This window comes from Kogia breviceps, chromosome 5 (assembly GCF_026419965.1).
Source record: "Kogia breviceps isolate mKogBre1 chromosome 5, mKogBre1 haplotype 1, whole genome shotgun sequence".
NCBI classification, from domain to species: Eukaryota; Metazoa; Chordata; class Mammalia; order Artiodactyla; family Physeteridae; genus Kogia; species Kogia breviceps.
In genome coordinates this window covers 83,174,451-83,188,553 of record NC_081314.1, presented here as the reverse complement: position 1 = coordinate 83,188,553, position 14,103 = coordinate 83,174,451, and the positions used below count along the sequence as shown (strand labels likewise).

At 43.8% G+C, this 14,103-nt stretch overlaps 2 protein-coding genes across 19 annotated transcripts in view; both read right to left on the bottom strand.

Moving 5' to 3' along the window:
- Positions 1–4,368, bottom strand: part of HCLS1 (hematopoietic cell-specific Lyn substrate 1) — a 31,445-nt gene extending 27,077 nt beyond the window's left edge. The window contains exons 1-3 of the mRNA XM_059065427.2: positions 4,185–4,368; positions 1,474–1,557; positions 830–903 (exon numbers count right to left, since the gene is read on the bottom strand). Coding sequence (XP_058921410.1) covers positions 830–903; positions 1,474–1,557; positions 4,185–4,313 — 287 coding nt within the window. The 5' untranslated portion in view covers positions 4,314–4,368. The remainder of the gene's footprint in view (positions 1–829; positions 904–1,473; positions 1,558–4,184) is intronic.
- Positions 4,369–7,326: 2,958 nt separating this feature from the next.
- Positions 7,327–14,103, bottom strand: part of GOLGB1 (golgin B1) — an 88,384-nt gene continuing 81,607 nt past the window's right edge. For 14 of the 18 annotated variants that reach the window (XM_059065406.2, XM_059065398.2, XM_067034482.1 and 11 more), the window contains 5 exons: positions 12,242–12,397; positions 11,054–11,151; positions 10,462–10,596; positions 9,003–9,108; positions 7,327–8,743 (listed from right to left, as the gene is read on the bottom strand). In XM_059065406.2, coding sequence (XP_058921389.1) covers positions 8,609–8,743; positions 9,003–9,108; positions 10,462–10,596; positions 11,054–11,151; positions 12,242–12,397 — 630 coding nt within the window. In that variant the 3' untranslated portion in view covers positions 7,327–8,608. The remainder of the gene's footprint in view (positions 8,744–9,002; positions 9,109–10,461; positions 10,597–11,053; positions 11,152–12,241; positions 12,398–14,103) is intronic. The other 4 variants (XM_059065408.2, XM_059065399.2, XM_059065403.2 and 1 more) reach the window with 1 other exon arrangement.

Below are 14,103 nucleotides of genomic sequence, written 5' to 3'. Positions count from 1 at the left end.
TTTATTGTATCTATTGGACATTCTGACACTATCCAAAGCAAACAGCCCTGGTTAGATGATCCCGAATAATCCATGGATTATTAAAGAAGAGAGAATCTCTCAATCCTAATATACAACATCCCACAGAAACCCTTGGATTTGTCTGTGAGTAACTTCCTTCTCTGTTATGGTATCAGAGTTTATTGTTTGTTTTGCTTTTTTTTTTTTCTGGTAAAATATTGGGTTATAATCTTTAAGATCCCTATACACCAACAGGTTTTCCTGTTGTGTCATATTTCTTCATATTACCATTCATGGCTTCCTACTTCTATTAAGTAGCCAAACACAAATTTTTATTTTAAAAGTCAATTAGACCAGGTATGGGACCTGATATTGTCCTTGTTTTACAGCATTTATTCTGAGCTCTTTACCTTGACATTTTACTGAATCCTCCTTGGCCCATAAGAAGTCACCCTACAATCCAGACACACATTTATATTTATGTGAATAGATAGATAGTAAATGATACAAGCTCAGCACTTCCCTCTCTGAATTCCTCATGCCTTACTGATGGAAGAGAAACAGTTAAAATAATAGACACAGTTGGGGAAATATCAGAGTGGTTAGAAATAAAAGGCAGATAATAGGGTTGGGGGGATAAGAGGAGAGACATGAAACAAATACACAATGACACCCAAAGGGACAAATGGGGACAGACTGAAGGAAAAGCAAAGACACACAGACAGGAATTTCCCTCTTTCCTTCCCCCCTCACCTTCTCCTGAGTCTCCAAGTTTTCCTTGGGCTCTTCCCATACCTCTTTCTCTCCTCCCAGTCCTTTTGGTACCTACTTGATATGCTCTGTGCGTCCAGAGCCCTCGATGGTCTTGGCTCCCCACCGTTGTTCCTTCTCAGAGATGTCATTCTACAAAAGACAACACTCAGCAAAAAGTGATGGCAAGAAATGTGCCAGGCTGAGAGAGGCCACACAGCTGACACACATGCCCCCCACGTCCCCTGCATCAGCTGCTTCCAGCACTCAGGGACTTTACTCAGACTCCTCTCTGTGCTTATCCCACCCAGGCTCCCATGTTAAAATTAAGCTGGTGAGCTCTGAAACCTCCCTTTCTACTCTGCATCCCTCAAACTGTCTTCTTTAGGTCTTCTACAACTTCCGAATTCCCCCAAATTATACATGCCCAGCTCAAATCCTGGCTCACAGGCCAAAGGACACCCAGTTAACCTGTTCCCTCAGCATAGCCTGCCATAGCCTGTCAATCACAATGTCAAACTCCTCCGCACCTGTCTCCTTCCATCCTCAGCACAGGCTATCATGCAGGCCCCACCCATGACAGCAAACTGTCCTGCCAGGCAGTCCCACCATGAGGGCTATCCCAGTCCCAGACTTTTTCAAAGCCCCCTCAAGGGTTACGGAGTGGCCCACAGGCCTGCCCACTGCCCTACATTGTCCAAGGAAAGCTATTTCCACACTCACCACAAAGTCAGGGTCTGTGTCCCAATCATCACCCTGGGTCTCCATGGAAACAGATACATCATGACCTACTACAGACTTCCACATCTGAGGGTGACAGAAAATGGGAATGATTAAATAAAGAAGAGGGAAAACAAGAACGTTGAAGTCAATGATACAGCAGCCAAAGTTCATGCTATTTTTTTCTTAGAAGAAAACACAATCTGAGGCAAAGCAGATGGAAGTTTTAGGAAAGCACTTTTTCTCAGTTAGAGGAAGGGGGATGTGGATTTATTTAAGACAAACTAATGTGGCCTGGGCTCATTAGTCTGGACAGAAGTCATCATGAGTGTAGGTAATACTAAATAACCTGGGTATCAAAACTGCTGAGATCCTTCACTTGTGTCAAGAGGCCAGCCAGCTAGTGGCTTGAAGAGGAAATCAATGAGGATTGCTAGAACATCCCTGGAATTACAGTATCATTTCACTCAGGTGTCCACATATAACTTCTTTCATAGTTCTTGAGATATATATTTGTCCAGCTCTTGATAATGTGAATATCTACACTCCTTTCTACAACCTGCTAAATGCCATTGAGAATTTTTCCAACCTCCACTCTGAGACTGGCCACTGCACAGCTGTGTGTCAGTAGGGGCACTCAGCTGAAATTCCTCAACTGAACAATGCATGGGGAAGCATTATTTGCTGAGAATAATTCATTTATTGTTCAATTTTTAAAAACAGTTTAATTACACTTCGAAAGTAGATAACTGGTTCAAAAAGAGCATGTAATAAGTCCCTTGTTTTGAACATTAAGAATTATTTGATTTTTTTTTTTTTTTTTTTTTTTTTTTTTGCGTTACGCTGGCCTCTCACTGTTGTGGCCTCTCCCATTGCAGAGCACAGGCTCTGGACGCGCAGGCTCAGCGGCCATGGCTCACGGGCCCAGCTGCTCCGCGGCACATGGGATCTTCCCGGACCGGGGCACGAACCTGTGTCCCCTGTATCGGCAGGCAGACTCTCAACCACTGTGCCACCAGGGAAGCCCTATTTGACTTTTATTAACTAAATAAATGTTAAAGAAATATTTAGAGAACACTGTTTTGAGGGGGTGCCAAATTGTTATTCCACTAGGGCATCCCCAGTGTTTCTGCTGGCCCTGCCAGTCCTGCATGAGGAGCTGCACAGGTGCTCTGCATCTGTGCGATGCTGGATCTTGGTGTGGGGAGGAAACAACAGACAACGCTCATCTGTTCTGGTGCTGAGACTCCTTGACCCTGGTACCACTTGCTGGCTGGCAACTCCCTGCCCACGCTTACCTGCTCAGACTCCTTCCCCACACTCATTACTGTCTTTTAAACGAGCCCTTCTTAAAACCACTCCTAAGACCCTCCAGTCTCTCCAGAGAGGTGCTCAGACTCTCCAACTCTCCTTTCCACTTGAAAACTCCATCCTTCTCCAGCTCTTTGAAAAATCCCTTGGAAACCAGTCCAAGGGAAATCTGGGGGTAGATTGGTTAACAAGATGCAAAGAAGACACTGGGGAAGTATGGACCGAGTCAGCTGGACTGTGCCTAGAGCAGCTCTGCCTTCCCCTGTGAGGAAACAGTAATGCATGGGGGGCACGTAGATAAGACCTATGGTCCTGGCTCCTGGGCTGCTCTGCAACTAAAGGAGTTCACACAGAAGACTGGAAAAGAGAAGTTTCTGAAATATTTGTGAGCAATAAGGAAGCAGTGAGGACCGATGGTCCTGTCCTCTTTCTTGCTGTTCCTCCCAGGTCTCAGCTTGGCTCTCCCATAAGCCTGCCATCCTCATGTATTTTTGAAACAGAGGGAAGGGTTTCTGACACAGAGACAATTTAGTATGCTTGAGCTACTGGCCGGAAATAGGGAAGCCAAGAGGTACTATCTAGAGGTGGGAGACAAGAGAATAAGTCGGTGAGGCCTAGTGGCCAGGATATCAGGCACAATCGAGGGCCTCTTCTTGAGGCTGCCTGAGTAAAGTACACGGACAGAGAGTCAGATCATCCAGCTCTGTGGGAATATGGGTTAGGGAGTCAAAGTAGAGAGGGTATGTACTTATTTGCCAGGTACCATGTTAGGCAATTTACAAATACTAACTTAAATAATTTGGTAAATCACTGAACATCTCTGATATTGTTTTTTCCAAGGGAAAATAAATGGAGCGGTTAACCTCGCTAATTCATCAAGTGCCCTCCATTTCTGACATTCTGGGATCCTGTGACCCTACAATCAGAGAAACTAGCCCTAATCGAACCGCCATACCTTCATCTGGCACTTGGTTCTCAGCACTGGTGTACATTAGCTACTACTACTTCCTGATCTGTTGCAATGTCTCCTGTGGGTTTTGTCTCTCTGCTAGACCATAAGCTCTCCAGGGGCAGAGACTGTCTCATCTCCAGTGGTCCTCCTCCCAGCTCAGTGCCTAGGACCATCGGGCCTTAAAGAGGATTGTAGATTGTAGGCAGAAACCAGTGGTCCTGGATGGCTGCTGGATCGCGTTTGCTGGGCTCCAGTGTCTCCCTTCTGCTTCCATCCCCAGATGCTTGTTATCCACAAGCCCTCACACCCAGGCCGGGCTTCTGGCCATGAAAGGTTAGCAGCTTACTAGCAGGGACTTCACTGCTCAGCAAGGACGGAAAGCCAGGCAGAGTCCTCTCACTTCAACTCTTATCCTAAGCTCCCCAACTATCCCACTGCCCGGAGTACCCACCTTCAAATGCGCGTTTGCTCTAGGCTCTCGGCTCCTCAAGTAGATACTCGGCTCCTCTCTAGCTGCTGCCACTTCAGAGCAAGAAACTCTGAGCTGCTGCTTCAGTTCCGTATTCAGGTTTTCTGTCATTTCCTGCTACCCTGTCTTCACAGCTACTTCCTGAAGTTTGAGTCAGTTCCTTCTGCTGAGGCATTGAAATAAAGAAGGATTAAATGCTCTGTGCTTACTCTTTTGCAAGGCTTTGAGGGTTCCAGAGATCATAAAAAAGTGCTGCTCTTACTCTCAGCCTCTATAATATGGTCAGGGGAGCAAAACATTCAACTAGAAAACACAAAGAATGCTGTACAACAGCATTTGTGTCCTAAATAGGTGGGCAATTGTATCTGTTTATATTGAAGAAATATAGAGAATTTGGTATGGGCTGAAGGAATCAAGAAAGGTTTAATGGAAAAAATGATTTTTATGTGATTTTGGAAGATAAGATTTAAAAAGAAAGTCACTTCCACATTACGCACAGTACTAAAAACTGGGGTTTGCATACAGTAGATGTTCAAATAAACATTGAACAATCAAATGATGGATGGGCATAACTCATAGGGGGAAGGCAAGACATGGAGGGAGGAAGGTTCAGAGATTGTTTAGGGGGCGGTGAGGAGTGTGAGCTAATTCAGAAAGATTTGGTCCCAGGTAGTAGGAAGAAGTCTGAAAAAACTAGGTGATACCAGATGGAAGGTCTTTGTGGTATTCTGTATTACTGTTCTATAAGATTTGCTGTCCCTCCCTTCCCTCTTGAAGTCAGACTTGCTCAGTTGACTTTGTTTTGACCAGTGAAATATAAGAAGTGAAACATCAAGGGAGACTTGAAGTGAGACTTCAAGACCAGCACAAGATTTGCTATGCTCCTTTGTCCACTGCTTACCAAGTGTGAATGAAAAAAATGTTGCCTGTCATTATCAGTAAATAAAGGATGCTGCAGCTATCAAGCCACGGGTGATGACTGAGGGGACTCAGGATGGGAAAGAACAGGACACTGGCCCTAGATAGCTAAGTTGCATATCAATGAGCCCAGACTCTTACCTCTTCCCATACACAGAAAATTCATTCATTTGAGATATATGTTTTTCTTTCATTAACAGTAATCTTTTGAAGTTCCGACTATCTGGTCTTTGCAAAAACTCCTATATATCCTGGCTCCTCCCTTACCGCTTCAGAGGAGTCCCTCAGAGCATCTGAGAGGTTGCATCCCGGGTTTAAGACCTCAGTTTTGTCTGCCAAATAAAACATAATTCTCAACTTTTAGGTTGTGCATTCTTTTCGCAGTAGACACAAGGCAACCTGAGACTCTCCAGAGTGGCTCCTCTGGCAGCCTAGGTCCCTGAGTGAGAGGGTCCCCAACTAAGAATGACAATACAAGTAGAGCTCCATCCACTGTGTGAGGGACTTGGAGTCTTTCACTAAAAAATAATCCTAAAAAATAATTGCTGTTTTAGCTACTGAGAATTTGGAGGTGTTTGTTACTGTATCTGACCAAGCCTCTCCTAATCTTCACTGACATGGAGTTCTGACCTGATTTGCTCAGTTGTGCACTCCCCAATGGATTCAAACAGATAATGGATGAAATTTGTCCAAGATACAGAGGAGGGGATTTCTGCATTAGGAACTTAAGACTTCAGTCACTTCCAAATCTAAGGATTCTATGCCTAGCATGGAGATCAAATGATTATTTCTCTTACTTCATAACCTATTTATTATGGCATCACTAAAATTATTTTAAGGAGGAGTAAATTTGTAGAAGGAAAAAATATCTTTTAGAACATTTTGAGTCCTAATTTTGGGTCAAAAATAGAAATGATCAGACCAGATATTGTGATACACCATCCAGATACAGCTGTTTAGAGAAATCATAGAATTTAATCATAAATGACAAGAAAGCCCATCTTGGATAACAAGACGTGGTACATACATACAATGGAATACTACTCAGCCATAAAAAAGAATGAAGTAATGCCATTTGCAGCAACATGGATGGACCTAGAGATTATCATACTAAGTGAAGTAAGTGAGAAAGAGAAAGCCAAATACCATATGATATCACTTATATGTGGAATCTAAAATATGACACAAATGAACTTATCTACAAAACAGACAGACTCACAGACATAAAGGACAGACTTGTGGCTGCCAAGGGGGTGGGGGCGAAGAGGGATGGGAGTTTGGGATTAGTAGATGCAAACTATTATATAAAGAATGGATAAACAAAAAGTTCCTACTGTATAGCAGAGAACTATATTCAATATCCCATGATAAACCACAATGGAAAAGAATATGAAAAATACGTATAACTGAATCACTTAGCTGTACAGTAGAAACTAACACAACATTGTAAATCAACTACACTTCAATAAAATAAAATTAAAAAATAATCAAGTCCATCTCTCCTTAGCAAATGTCCCAAGTTCACTCTTGTCTTTTGCTTTTTTTTTTGGCCGCACCGTGTGGCATGTGGGATCTTAGTTCCCTGACCAGGGATTGAACCCGTGCCCCCTGCATTGGGAGCACAAGTCTTAACCACTGGACCGCCAGGGAAGTCCCCCAAGTTCACTCTTGATGAGAGGCAGTGAGACATAGCAAGCATGGGCCTTAAAGCCAGACAGACGTGGTTCAATTTACTTATTGTACCTTGAGAATGTGAGCTAGCATTTCTCAAGCAGTGACTTGATATAAACGCATAATAATGCCCATCCTGCTTTTCCCATATGAGACTTCCCTACCCCCACTCCTACCCAGAGGGATCCCTAGGGACAAACTGTTTTCAATAAATATGCAACAGACAGTTCTCCCAGGCCCAGGCAAAAACCTGCATGAATCTCATGCCCTAAGGCCCAGCTTGTTTGGTTCAGTATTAGGATGGAATTTCCTCACTCTGCTTCACCACCCTGGGGTCTAGCAGCTAAGGCTAGAAGGACGCAAGCAGCCAGATGCTGGCCAGTGAGAATGAAGCCTGGATATGCAGAGCTTTCTACTCCTATGGTAATTCCTGGCTACTCCATCCCTACTTCCTCTACCTACCTTCCTCTCCTCAGTATGCAAACACATATATGTAAGCACCTGTGTATACATGCATTTACACGCCACCACAGTATTTCATTCTGAAAATAATTTTATTATTTTACAGTTGTTCAGGAAAGTTCCTGGGTTGCTGTGACCATGATTTGGTCACCACAGAACAAAGGATTAGAGCGGATCAGTCCGTCCACCAGTTTTCTCTCCTCTCTGGGTGGTGAGAGCAGGCAGGGAACATGTGCAAAATGAGAAAATAACCAACGGGTAAGGGTTGGAGAAAGGAGAGGTGGGAAATAGGCACAAATGGAATTCAAACCCGGCTGTCATTCTCAGGCTTGGATTTAAATATTTTGTCTTCTCTATAATCTCCCTCCATTTTCCTCAGCTCTCTGTTACCGCAGAGGGCAGATGACGACGCAATGAGAAACCAGAATAACTGTCACCAACAGCAAAGCAGCTTCGTACTTCAAGCGGCAGGAGTGGTTGTCACACCAGTCAGACCTCCCTGGCTGGGAGTCAGTGCCTCACCTAGGACTGGTTCCTCGTGTACTGTCTTAGGGCCCACATTCGAGGCTTATTCAGATAACACACCAATGACAAGAATTGAATCCCACTGTCCATAGCCAGTTCCTCTCGACTTTCAGTGAAAGGAAAGGCACAGGCCACTTAATACCTTACTACACATGTGATCAAGGGATAAAAGCAGTGGGATCCTCACCTTATAGTCCAGGACCATGACTCTGACTCCAGTTAAGTCTGAACAGCCCCAGAAAGAGATGCTGTCCTCCCCTGTGATCCAACAGCTAAAACCCCTGGGGAGTTCTTCTATTCTGGCTCTATTTTGCCAGAGACCTAATTAGATATCCCATGAGATAATGTTCCCCAGAACATTCCCCCTGCCATTGTTTATGGCAGGTTCACCTTCCCGCTGAAGCAGGAGAAAATATAAGGTACGTGAGACAAAAAAAGTATCAATCAAAATGATATTGGACTTCTGATTATCAGGTTTATTGGAACCATCCTCTTGGCTGAAAGACATTCCTCAGCATCTTTCATAGGACCATAAAAGATCAGGGCCCTGCAAAATCTGAACAAATATTGGGCTCAATAACCAACTGTGGGGCCTCCTCAGATTATGCAGAAGTGTCAGGCCCTGGACAGTAGAAGAAAGCAGACTCACTGGTCCCTGCAGCTCTAACCTGTGCTCATATCCACCTCTGTTTTTGCAGGCACTTTCTGTGGAGAGTTGGAGAGAGGACCTGTAGGTGGGAAGATTGTTCCATTGGAATTGATGGTTTTGATGCTAGAGGTGAGGGAATTCCGAGTTCTGAGGGGAGTGATCCAAAAGGTGAGAGCTAGGTTTATAGATGGCCTGTGAAACATAAAACGAGTAGGACATGAACCATCAGAAAGTAGATGGCTGCCAGCAGTGGTACCCGTGTCCGGGAATGATAGAGCGAACGCAGGACCCGCTTCCATCCAGCACCACTCCGGGTCTGAAAGGAAAATTTGAAAGTCAGAGAGTTTTGCCCTATAGAGATCTGTCCCTTTCCCTTCTCCAACCACTGTAGAAAAGAGGTAACCTGAGAGAAAGCCCCTCGGGGCCAACAACTTAGCAGATTCCACTAGTTTCTTCCAACCTTCCATACCCTGCCAGTCTCAGGCCCACATTCCTTCTCCTTGACCCCTTGCCCTCAACACAGTCAGCCCTGTCTGAAAGCACAGTACCCTCTCTTTATCCTTCTCCCTTCTTACCCTTCGACAACTGTTGCTTGTAAGATCTATTAACAGTGCCTGCTCCTGGGAGCCACAGGAGCCAATGATAGGAGACCGGGCAGAGTCCCATTCACCATGCTCCAACCTGTGTTGAGAAAAAAACAGAGGCATTGGTCCACGGCATGAGAGGCTGACGGCCTTCTTATCATGTGATGCAGGGTAAGGGACTTGCAGCAAGGGCTGTTCCCATGGCCCCACCCCCATGCAGACAGATTTCTTTCAGCAGCCGTAGAGATGGTAATAATTACCAGGAATTGACTGCCTGCTGTGGATCAGATGCTGGATCACGTGCTTTACATACATCTAATCCTCAGGTTTGAGGTTGGTGCTATTATCTTCAAAGTAAGGCTTAAAGAGGTAAAAGTACTTTTCCATGGTGGCACAGCCAGTGAGATGTAGAGCTAGAATTCAAAACCCAGGTGTGCCTTTAAACCTCTGCTATACCACACCTGACTCAGAGAAGCTCATTATTTTTTTTCCATTTATTAAAAGCTAATAGGCAAAAGCATCCAAGAAAGATTTTTGTGGGGTTCTTACAATTAAACTGAACTGGCAGCCTCTACTGCTTTCTGCTTCATTTTTTGCTGACTTGCTTATTTATTTAATACTGGAACTTCTCCATTTAATGAAGAAGCTGCCTTTATCCACTCAATGGTTTCTCACAAAAATGAGAAATGTATCAAAGGGCTGTGAGTAAACACAGCACACACTTGACCAAGCATTTGCCTAGAGGGATGCACTTTTTAATCGTGGTGGGGAGGTTGGAACTCTACTCCTGATCTTTCCTCCATGTGAAGGGATGTCCATTAGCCTAAAACTCCTGGACTCTCTTGGCAGGGCGCACACTCTTCTCCAGAAGAGAAGGAACACTTTAATCTGATTTGTGAGCCTGGAAAGAGAAACTGAACATGCCCAGCCTAGCTCCATCCTGCCTGTTCTCCTCATGAGAGCCAGGCTGGCTGCACAGGACCCCTTCTGTGTCTGTTCCTCCATAAGATAAGCCTTTTAGGGGCAGCCTTGATGCGGACAGAATGGTCTGGTACCACGTATGTCAGTCTGTCACCTTCTGCAGGCTAGGCTGAGGAAGGAGGAGATGTTTATAAGTATTGGTGAGCTGCTTTTAAATGGCAAGTCCGCTGAGTTCCACAAGCACTGCAGAGTGCGTGTGAGGTGCTAACATGACAATGGCAGCGCCAGGCCTGGGAGGCAGCACTTGATTAGCTGCCTCAATTTCCATTCTGCATCAGAGCCAAAGAGGGAATTGTGGAGGAGCTGAGCTTGGATTAACGTGGCTTGTCTTGATCCTACCCTCACTATGGCACCCATCTCAGGATGAGAACTAGATTCTAATTAGTCCCAAGTCTGGCCACTGAAATGCACATGAGTATGATCAGAAAGGGTCAGAAGTGAACAGAGGCTATGTCCCTCAGCCCTTTACCGCCTGATCTGCTCCTCAGCCATGGAGAGGGCAGCCTCAGCAGCCACTTTTTGGTCTCGTTCTTCTTCCAGCAGCTTCCTCAATTCATTCATCTCCTGTTTAGTGTTGCACAGCTGCTGCTGGGCTTCAGAAAAGCTTCAGGACAAAAGAAGAACAACAGCATCACTAGATGCAGGACATAGTTGCTGATGCAAGGGATCTGAAGTCTTCATAAGGTTATAAAGCATGAAAATTTATAGAAGACTGTACAAACACAAAGAATATTTTAAAAGCATACCTGTCAAGAGATGTAGGAAAATCTCTTAAAGCTGTAGGAAATGCTTTAAGAGATTTTAGGGAGTGACTGAATAGCTTTCATTTGAACACCATAACATTAGTAAGGTGTGTGTGTGGCAGGGGGGGTTGCTGTATGAACTATCCACACACAATTTGTTATTAGAATTGTCACTTTTTAATCCTCACATTAATTCTGTGAGGCAAGTAAGATAAGAAGGCATAGTAAATCCATACAATGGATTCCTGTTCTAACTCGATGACTGCCCAATTTCTGCAAACATAGCACACACTCCGGGGTTGAGAACTCCTCCCCAACCTTAGCTGTGGCTCCCTCAGTTCTTCAGGATCACCCTTCCTGTGAGCTCCATTCTTTTCCTGGGGAGCTCCTGGAGCAACATCTATATTCAGTGGTCCCTAAAAGAAGAATAAGTTTAGTAATTCAGTGATGAAAGCAGTTAAGAAACTGTGCTTAGGCAAACTGAGAACTCACTTAAGCATTGGAGAGAAAGAGAAATGTGGAGAGGAATACCTCCGTTATCACTCTCTTCAAGTACAAATTTAGAAGTGAGAATCTTTTGTTCTGATAGATTAATCTACATAAAACTCTTTATTAGATTTTCCTTCAGATTCTCATTCTTGAATCTCTCCTCTTAAAAGTTTAAAGGCTTATCACTGAAATCTGCTTTCTTCTAGTGGAGGTTCATGTACATTCCAGAAGCTACTCTTCTCCTTCCCTTATTCAACAACTCCTCCCCAACCCCTCCTCTTCCTTCCATGTCCTATTCACCTCCACCCTAACTCTCAGTCTCCTCCAACTTCAACAACCTCTCCTCTCCACTGCTGTCAACAGCTCTGCCTTTTGTTTCTCAGGTCCAAATCTTCTACAGCTTTCTTATTACTTAAAGCAAAAAGCCTTCCAAAAGCCTCAGTCATCACTGTTTCCCACTCACTTTTTGATTTCTCTCCCACCACCTCTCTCATCTTTTTCCTTCTAATCCATTCACTCTTTTTAAAAATTTATTTATTTATTTTTGGCTGAGTTGGGTCTTTGTTGCTGCACGCGGGCTTTCTCCAGTTGTGGCGAGCAGGGGCTACTCTTTGTTGCGGTGCACGGGCTTCTCATTGTGGTGGCTTCCCGTGTTGAGGAGCACAAGGTCTAGGCGTGCAGGCTTCAGTGGTTGGGGCTCACCGGCTCCAGAGCGCAGGCTCAGTAGCTGTGGTGCACGGGCTTAGGTGCTCCGCGGTATGTGGGATCTTCCCAGACCAGGGCTCGAACCCGTGTCCTCTGCATTGGCAGGCGCATTCTTAACCACTGCGCCACCAGGGAAGCCCCTAATCCGTTCACTCTTTGGTTTTTCCTGGACCTTATTCCTCCTCTCCTCTCCTCTCACTCCCTCCATCACACCTAATGAATCCTCAGCCTGAAGACATCAACCTCTTCGATGCTGCGCTTTATGCTTTACCATCTGCAATCAATTTCCCAACACTTTTCCCGGCCTCTCACCTTCTCACTCACCACTTGCAGCTCTTGAACCTGCTTCTCCAGAACCGCACAGTGATTGAAAAGGTCGCTGTAGTGCTGCTGGCTCTCACGGAGACTCTGACTGGTGTCACAGAGCTGAATAGAAAGAGTATTTTTCTCCTCCAGCAGTTGAGAGAACTGAAATAGGAGAGAGGATGAACACCAGCCCATAGGACTGTTTCACTAATTTCACTACGAACAGTGTGTAGGCAAACTGCCCTGAGTCTTAAGGATCTAATTTTTTTATGCAAGACCTTTCTTTCAATAATAGCAAAAATAGCACTGTGTTCCTCCAACGTGAGAAAACTCAGAATTTTTCAACTGAGAAAGGAAAACAATTCTGGATGAGTGGTAAAAACTTTATTTATGGTGCCTAGTACATTAACTGAAAAACTAGGAGGCAGAAACCCAAAAGCAATCTAACAGGATAGGCTAACCGAGGCCTGTAAAAGGAGAAAGGCAATAGCTTGGGTCCAAGTTGAGATTATTAATAAATGACTATAATCCTCAGAGCTCAGTATGACTGGAGACAGAGCTATCACCTAAAAATTCATACAATAATATTCCTGGGAAGATTCTTCAATGGTGTAGAGAGTTACAAGCTACCAAGAAAGTAAAAATGATAACAGGTGGTAAGAGGAAGAAACAGAATAAATCCTACTATGCCTATGTATGTAAGAAACTATATTGGGAGCATCAACTCTCATAGGGGGAAGCATTTCAGTCACTCAAGGCAGGGCTCTCCTCTACTGCATGAGTAACAGGTAGTAATTCAGTCTTCCCTTGAATGTGTCCAGCAGCCCAAGACATTTTTTACCACATCAAAAACATATATTTTTCTTTTTCATATTGAATAAAAAATTTACCCATTGTAGCTTCTACCCAATGACTTGAATTCGGTTCCCCTGGAACTATATAATTCTAATTCCTCATTTGGAGGCCATCAAATTTTAAGTTTTAGTTATGATTAACATCCAGATACATTAACAACCACAGAGATGTCTCTCTGAAGTACCTTTGTTGGATAATGTACATTATGTGAAAGGAAATTGGTGTACCTGGCAGCACATTCAATCTTTTCTCAAGTATTCTTTTTTGGAAGTATTCTGGGTTAATGTTTGTGTAAAAAAGTTGAATCAACATTTACAGGAGAAACGATAAACAGTTTTTTAGAGATACTCTGACTGGGAAGGACATTTAATGCATATGGAAAATTAGAACAAGAAATCCATGTGGTATAACAAAAATACTTGCATAGCCAGAATGAAAAACACAACAAATAACCTTACCTCTAAAGAGCAATTTTCAGTTTACAAAGCACTTTCAAAAGTATTATCTTATTTGAGAGAGTTAGAGGAAGAACTACTATCTTCACTTACAAATGACAAAAAAGAGATGAGTGGTGACCTGTCCAATGTTATGTGGCTAAAAGATGGCAGGCCAGGACTCAAGTATGGTTCTTGATTCCAAGTCTAGAGCTCTATCTGCTTTTTGATGGTGTCCCATCTGAGAATTCAGCAAGGGAACTTAAGTAAAAGAAAGAATATAAAAGAAAGAATATAAATGTTTAAGAAGCAATACTAATTGGAAAACAAAGGTAGCTGGGTACCATGACAACTACTGGGTTCTGAGACAGGGAGTAATATGGTCCTCTCCTAATACAGAAGAAAGTCAACTTTCCTGGCCACAGTAAGCAGCCCAAACCATACCAAGAAAAACCAAACAAATAAACAAAAAAAAACACCCCCCCCCCCAAATTACTCAGTGTTGAAAAAATTCAACACATTTTTCTTGGAAGATCTAGAGGAGAAAGGGTAGACCAGTAAAACTCACTGGAAGCAAAA